This window comes from Primulina huaijiensis, unplaced genomic scaffold (assembly GCF_012295235.1).
Source record: "Primulina huaijiensis isolate GDHJ02 unplaced genomic scaffold, ASM1229523v2 scaffold12327, whole genome shotgun sequence".
NCBI classification, from domain to species: Eukaryota; Viridiplantae; Streptophyta; class Magnoliopsida; order Lamiales; family Gesneriaceae; genus Primulina; species Primulina huaijiensis.
Window position 1 is genome coordinate 2,829 of NW_027342525.1, and position 8,643 is coordinate 11,471.

Consider the following 8,643-nt stretch of genomic DNA (forward strand, 5'->3'; position numbering starts at 1 on the left):
CTTATTTGATATTGAATTATGTTCCTGATTTTGGTACTTGTTTAGAGTATTGATTCATGTTTTGATCGAGATACATGTATGTATATCTGATGCATGCTTTTATATTGTTTATATGACTGCATGTATACTTGGTTTATACTGGGAATGTAATTCTCACCGGAGTTATCCGGCTGTTGTCTTGTTTGTATATGTGCATGACAACAGGTGGGACAGGATCAGGGTCAAGAAGAGAACGAGACAGGACTAGTTAGCGTGGAGATCCGGGCTCAGAATTAAATTAGGATTCAACACTGATATGTAGTTGAACCTAGTTGAATTATTATAGACAATACAAGATTTGTATGTTTATGTTTAATATGTATTTCAGATTGATTTACACTACGTTCCGCTTTGTATTTTAAAAAAAAATTTTAGACCCTGTTTATTATAATTGATTAAATTGTCCCAATGATGATTAAGAATATGATTAGCGTCCGGGTCCCCACAAAGGAACACCCCTGGATCAAACCAGAACAAAGCCAACAGCCCCATGCATCAAACACAACACACACGGCCGCTAGCTCCCTACGAAGTGCACTCGGACATCACCCAAACGCCCAACGCTCAAGCGGCTCTTAATCTCGTCTCAACCACGTTCGAAGCACGCTAGGCCATGGTTCAGACCCTCTATGATCTGTTCCAGAGCTAGGGGCGCCCCTTGCTCAGTCGAGACCAAACCAATCCTCGATCTAGCCCTTAAGCGCGCACTAGCGCCCGAACGAACGTCTTCCCTGCATAGACCTAAACCGAGGCTCTCTCTCAGGTTATTCTATCATAACCCTCGACATGAACAGCTCCTTAGGACCCTAGATCGGCAGCCCCTTGCACTCAAACATCCAACATGTGAGTTAAATGCATAAAATACGGTTTTTTATTTTTTTTACGAACAAGACGAAGCATAAATGAAGCGACAACGGATTTAAACATTTTTCGTATTCAAGCACACATGTAACAGCATAGTATGGCGTGAATGATGCAGAGAGAAGGATACAAAGCGTGCCTTGATGATGATCGATGAACAAAACAAGAAAAGGGGAACACCGGATGAATTTCTTTGCAAGCTCAAGCCAAACCGAGGCCACCAGCTGGAAAGAGTGCTGAAAACGAGAGTGTCTGCTGTTGTGGAGAGGTGTCTGCTATGTAGGGTATTTAGGTTTAGGTTAGGGAGACATCAAGTAATATTTAAATGGTTAAAAATTTGACTAATGGGCCACTATTGGTTAATTAATGTTTAAAAATTTATTTAGGCGCTTAAAAATAGGTCCATTAAATCTAAACACGCTCCCGTTAAAATTTCGTGTTGGAAAGAATTTGAAAATAATAGCCGAACCATTAAAAAGTCCCTCGATTCGATAAAATTTGTGTACCGATTAAAAATAAAATCTTACGGGTAAAAATACCCAAAAATTCCCATTTTTGAAAAAAAAAACACTAAAAAAGGTTTTAACTTAATTTATAAAAATAGATCGTGTAATAAAAATAATTTTTTTCTAGAAATTCTCCGGTCTCCGTTCTTTGATCGAGCGTGAAATGCACCTAGAAACCCTAATGCATGAACTTTTAAAATTTCATGAGTTAAATCGTATCATGCATGAATTATGCATAAAATACATAAAAATAATTAAACACATAATAAAAATAAAAATCCTAGATTGCATGCATTCAGGTTACGCGAATTAAATTCCTGGACCTTATAGTTTGGCTATGGAGAAGCTGCTGAATTTCGTGGCTTTCAGTAAGGGGAATTTCGAAATCTAGGTGTGAGGAATGGCTAGGTATGGTGTGATATTTATAGGTGAGGGGAATGGAGCTAAACATGGCATCTAAAATCCTACCTTTGGCACACAAGATCACACGATTTTCTTGCTAAAAAAACCATTCCATGATGAGTTTATTTTGCTACCAATTTGTGAGATTTATTCCTTAATTCCTTGCCCTCCATTATTTTCGAAAATTTGGTATCTAAGTCAAGGATTTTGTGCACAAGTTTGATGATTTTCTTCCACTTTTCCATGCATCCATGCAGCACAATATCTAAGCATATTCTCTAGTACCATTTCGAAATTATCATGCCTAATCCTTCTAAATTTCCTCCCAATTTTCGAAACTTTGCATGTCCATGCATGACTCATTCCTTCTTAATTCAACATTGTATTCCCAATCTACACTTATTTCTTACCAAATTTGAAAATATGATTGCCTTAATGTAGACATTCTTGACTTGGTACAAAGATTTCCAACAATAAATTCTTCTCCCATATGCATATCTTATTTAATACAATAATCCAAGCTCACAAATTTCCATCAAGTTATTTATTTGCAGGCTAAAAAAAATCAGCTCTTACAACCATAGTCTTACTATCACTGTGACACTTATTTTAAAAGAACCATTATTTTTAAATTTCTCATGATATATTTTGAAGTTATAAAGTTCTTTACATAATTCATGTCCTAAAAAAATAGCCACAAATTCTACAAGTATTATCGATGAAAATTTGACATGATATAAAACATGAAGATAAATATAATTTTGTTAAAAAAATTATTTTTCGAGGGAAAAATATTTTTAAAAAAATAAAAAATTTTAAAAATCTTATAATCATTTTGAAGTAAATGTACATGTAAAATTTATTTGTTTTTACATAAAAATGATTTGAATTCATTTTTATCTCTTTTTCTATCTCTTTGATGTATATAAAAGTAATTATTATACATAAAATCAATCTAAAATAATTTTGATTCTTTTGAAGTGTTTTCTTATGGTACCAAACAAATATTTGTGTTTGTCAAGCATAGGATTTTACAATTTGGCACATTGACACCCACGTCAGTGCAATCTTCATTATGTTCACAATTAGCTTAGTATAGAGATTTGCACGGTAGATCACAATTATAAGAAATAAAAACCGTGTCTTGGGTAACAAAGCAAACAAAAAATATATTTATTAGTATTGTTCCGAATTTCAATAAAGATATATTTTTTTAAAAAAAATGGAGTGCAAATTTCATCACGAAAAATGAAAGCTAAATTTCATTTTGGCTTCAATTTATTTTAAATTCCATTAATTAATAGATGAAAAACAAAAAAAAAGTTTAAATTCTATTAATAATTAATAGATTAAAAACAAACAAACATGTATTTATGATTATTATTAAATAAAAATAAGTACATACATACAAATTCACAATTCAAACTCTTATAATAGTAATAGATAATAGATGAAAAACAAACAAACAAAAATATTTTAAATTCCATTAATAATTAATAGATGAAAAACAAACAAACATGTATTAATGATTTCCATTAATTAATAGATGAAAAAAAACAAACAAAAATATTTTAAATGTCATTAATTAATAATTAATAGATGAAAAACAAACAAACATGTATTAATGATTATTATTAAATGAAAATAAGGACTAATGATGAAAAACAAACAAACATGTATTAATGATTTCCATTAATTAATAGATGAAAAACAAACAAACATGTATTAATGATTATTATAAAATGAAAATAAAGACAAACATGTAAATTCACAATTCAAAATCATATATTTATAATAGAATAAAATAATAGATATATATTCTATGGAAAATTTCAACCCAAATACAAGTCAAATGTGGACGCAAGCCAATTCAAAGTCAAGCAAATTTTTTGGGTTTTCATTGAATTACAGATCAATATCATTGGTTTTTTTGAGGACTTGAAGTCGGACTTGGTACAATTTCAACACAGTTGGAAGATATGGTTCATTTAATATAATTTATTGGGTTGAAACTTAATTGGGCACATTTATTAAATTCTTTATATACCAAAAAACTAAAAATGGCAGAGCTGATAATTTGTATGGAGTTGCTAGCGTTAAGCCTTTTGTTCTTGTATTTTGCCTTTACTCCTGCGACTTGCTTGAGCAATGAAACTGATTTTTCAGCTCTGCTGGCTTTCAAGAATGCCATAGATGATGATCCATTGGGGGCTTTAAGATCATGGAATGAAACTGTACATTTTTGTGATTGGGAAGGGATTCTGTGCAGCAAAAGGCATCGAGGCCGAGTGGTAACCATGAACTTAATGTCCCGTGGCCTTGTGGGATCACTTCCACCCCATTTAGGTAATCTTTCTTTTCTTAGAGAGTTTGTTTTACAAAACAACAGCTTTTATGGTGAAATCCCGGAAGAGTTTGGTCGTTTGAGGCGGCTCCAGTTTCTTGAGTTCAGTAACAATTCTTTCAGCGGAGAGATACCAAGAAACCTGTCCATGTGCTCAAATCTTTATTACTTGAATTTGATCGACAACAACCTCAGAGGAATCATTATTCCAGAACTCAGTTCTATGTTCAAACTTGAAGCTTTAGGCTTGTCACAAAACAATCTCTCAGGCACTATTCCGCCATTTATTGGCAATCTCACCAATCTTGGCAGACTATCTCTGGCATACTGTGGGTTGCAAGGAGAAATTCCCGAGTCACTCGTCCATCTCCGGAGCTTACGGTTGTTGAATTTAAGGAACAACGAGTTGACGGGTGGAATTCCATCTGGTTTATATAATATTTCCACTATATCTTATTTCGTAATGGCCAACAACAGACTCCATGGAAACATTCCTTGGGATATAGGCTTCACACTTCCGAAATTGAGTATCTTTCATTTGGGAAAGAATGACTTTGATGGACCCATTCCAATTTCATTCTCAAATGCTTCCTTTCTTGAAACAATATTTTTATCTTCAAACAGATTTACAGGGCAAAATCTGAAGTATTTCAATCAGCTTTCGTCTCTTAAACGACTCTCCATTGATTCTAATAGTGTGGAGGGAGATATTAGCTTTATTTCATCTTTGACAAACTGTACAAACCTTCTAGTGGTAACTTTCAACTATAATCGTTTAAGTGGTTCATTGCCAGACTCCATTGCCAATCTTTCAACTCAGCTTAGAACCTTTTGTTTTTCAGAAAATCGATTACATGGGAACATTCCTTCTGGCATTCAAAACCTCATTGGTCTGAGCCGCATCACTTTGGATGGCAATTTTCTTGAAGGTCCTATTCCTTCAGGCATCGGAAAACTTAGTAAATTACAAGAAATTCACCTGGAAAGAAACGAGTTGACCAATGACATACCATTTTCTCTTGGGAACTTGACATTGCTGAACAATCTTGACCTGAGCTATAACAGATTGAGAGGAACCATCCCTCAAAGTCTAAGTAATTACACCAACTTGCGATACTTAGACCTTTCGTTTAACAATCTTGTGGGCGCAATACCTCGAGACATTTTTAGCCTTTCATCCGTTTCGGTTTCTTTTAATTTGGCCCGCAACACCTTCACGGGGTCTATTCCACAAGAAGTAGGTTCACTGATTAATCTTATGGTCTTGGATCTGTCTCACAATAGATTATCAGGAGTTATACCTAGCACTTTGGCCAGTTGCATTGTTCTGGGACGGCTTCATCTAGAAAACAATTCTCTTGAGGGAACAATACCAGCTGCACTTAATGCTTTAGAGGGCTTGGAAGACTTGGATCTTTCACAAAACAATTTATCAGGGCTCATCCCAAGTTTTCTAGGAAATGATGAGTCAAATCTGAAGAATTTAAATCTATCCTTCAATAGGCTGGAAGGAGAAGTGCCAACACAAGGAATATTTCAAAATCAAAGCGCGATTTCATTGGAAGGAAATGAGTATTTGTGTGGAGGTTTGGATTTCTTAAAGCTTCCTCCCTGCCCATCCAAGAAGAAACATTTCTCAAATCTATTGAAAATATTGATCCCAATTATGTCGGTTGCAGTAGCCATTTGCCTTGCACTCTCTTGCATCTACATATTCGTATATAGAAGAGGAATGTTAAAAAAGATTCATTCTTCTATGCCATCACTTCAAGAAAATTTTCTCAGGTTCTCTTATTCACATCTGTCAAAAGCTACTGATGGATTCGCCGAAGCCAATTTGCTTGGGTCTGGAAGGTTTGGTTCTGTCTATCGAGGAATTCTCGATGACAAACAACTGTCAATTGCGGTGAAGGTTCTCAATCTTGACATCAGAGGAGCTTCTAAAAGCTTCATGTCAGAATGCAATGCAATAAAAGCAATAAGACATAGAAACCTTTTGAAAATATTGAGTGCATGCGAAAGCATAGACTTCCATGGGAACAATTTTAAGGCATTGGTTTATGAATTTATGGCTAACGGAAGCTTGGACAAATGGTTGCATAATGATCGCGTAGTAGAAATTGAAAGTGAAAACAACAGAAGACTTAGCATAACCCAAAAATTGAATATTGTCTTCGACGTTGCATCTGCGGTAGAATACTTACACCATGGCTCCAATTCCATCGTCATTCATGGTGATTTGAAGCCAAGCAACATTCTGTTGGATGAAAATATGACTGCTCATGTGGGCGACTTTGGATTGGCAAAAGTGGTTTCGAACATATATCCAGCATACGAAGGAAACAGCAGCTCGGTGGCAATCAAGGGTACCATTGGTTATATTCCTCCTGGTATATATGGATGCCTTCCTTTTTCAAATTCCACACAAAGGAAAAATTTATACTTCAATATTTCATAATACTGCAAAATAGGGAAATGGTTAGGAATTAAAATTTTTCGCTAATTATAATCTTAGGCTATGTGTTTATTTTGTTTTCTACACATAAAGGAGAACCACTTTATTATATTTTCAGAGTATGGGATGACTAACTCCATGACAACGCAAGGGGATGTATATAGCTTTGGGATTCTTGCGCTGGAGATGTTCACAAACATACTACCAACAGACGATGCCGCGCTTAACGGTCATTCGAGCCTCCACCATTTAGTGAACCATGCTTTGCATAGCCATGAGATGAACACTGTGGATCAAATCTTCGATCTGCATAAACACACTGATCACAAAATGCAAATTAAGATCAAGAATTGTGTGAACTCTGTTCTTGAAATTGGAGTAGCATGTTCGATGGAGTTGCCGAAGGATCGAATGACGATGACAGATGTTGTCGTTGAATTGGACAAGATTCGAAAGGCTTTTTTGACTGAATGATTCTCAGAACACCGAAGAAAGTTCACAAAATGAGAGATCTATTTATAGAATTTATTTGGAAATAATCCAAAAATAAATACATCATTACATACATCATCACACACTAATTTTCAATATCTACAACTCTTATTTTCAACACTCAATCTCTTATTTTCAACAAATTCAAGATATCGTTTATATTATTTTAATTTTTTAATCTCTTAGCTTTTATTTTTTAAAAAAAATTTTCCATTGCCAACCAAATTAATAATGATAAAAAAATGTATCATAATTGATAATATGAATATTCTGTAATTATATTGTAACAATTAAATTTTGTTTAGAAAAAATAATTATGTGAAAATTTATAAGTGATAGAATATTTTTTTTAAATTCTTTGAGTAGCATGAAGAATAAACTATATTTTTATTATTTTTAATAATATAGGGTATAGTTTTTTAAATTTAATTTATGTTCGTGTCTAACAATATTATAAAAAAAAGAATTAATCTATTATTCAAATAATGAAGACTGTTGTGAAAAAGTAAAATTTTACGATAAAAAGTAAAAATCTCAAACTCTCAAAATTATCACACTACACACTTTATAATATTGTTCTCTCAACTCAATTGTGATTTTCTTCACAAATGAGAGATCTATTTATAGAAAATTTTTACAAATAATCCAAAAATAAAATACATCATTACCTACATCATCACACACTAATTTTCAATATTCAACACCTAATTTTACCTAATTTTCAATATTCAACATTCACATTTTCAACACAAATATTTTTCACATTTTTAAATAATTTTTCAACACTCCCCCTTGTGATGATGATCATAATGATTGTCTTCATTACATGTTTTTATACTGTCTCGTTAAAAACCTTAGTAGGAAAAACCTATTGGGATAAAAACCATAGTAAGGGAAAAAGAGTGCAGTCATGTAAACTTCCCCTCATGTTGACACGAACAATTCTTCACAGATTTCGTAGATTACGCATCCCAATATTATATATATGCTTTCTGAATATTGTCGTAGGAAGTGCCTTTGTGAAGAGATCTGATGAGTTTTCACTTGATTGAATGTGACGAACATCAATACATTTATTCTTCTCAAGATTCTTGGTGAATACGAAGAACTTAGGAGGAATATGTTTAGTTTTGTCGCTTTTTATGTATCCTTCTTTCATTTGAGCAACACATGCAGCATTATCTTCATATAGTATCACAGGCTTCTCGTCAAATGATAATCCGCATGAGATTTGGATATGTTGGGTCATTGATTTTAACCACACACATTCACGGCTTGCTTCATGCAGTGCAATAATCTCGTCATGATTTGATGAAGTTGTTACGAGAGTTTGTTTCTGTGAACGCCAAGAAATTGCAGTGCCTCCAAGAGTAAATACTTATCCAGTTTGGGAACGTGCCTTGTGTGGATCAGATAAGTATCCAGCATCGGTATAACCAACTATACTTGGATTAGCATCTTTTGAATACAAAAGTCCCAAGTCTGTCGTTCCTCGTAGATAACGGAATATATGTTTAATTCCGTTCCAGTGTCTCTTTGTTGGA

General features: G+C 33.7%; 1 protein-coding gene across 2 annotated transcripts in view; it reads left to right on the forward strand.

Moving 5' to 3' along the window:
• Positions 1 to 3,636: 3,636 nt before the first annotated feature.
• The window catches only part of LOC140965705 (uncharacterized), a 16,010-nt gene continuing 11,003 nt past the window's right edge, over positions 3,637 to 8,643 (forward strand). The window contains exons 1-3 of one of the 2 annotated variants that reach the window (XM_073425852.1): positions 3,637 to 3,761; positions 3,975 to 6,542; positions 6,726 to 7,101. In XM_073425852.1, the coding sequence (XP_073281953.1) occupies positions 4,106 to 6,542; positions 6,726 to 7,081 (2,793 nt within the window). In that variant the 5' untranslated portion in view covers positions 3,637 to 3,761; positions 3,975 to 4,105 and the 3' untranslated portion in view covers positions 7,082 to 7,101. Of the gene's footprint in view, positions 3,762 to 3,836; positions 6,543 to 6,725; positions 7,102 to 8,643 lie in introns of those variants that run through there. The other variant, XM_073425851.1, reaches the window with a different exon arrangement.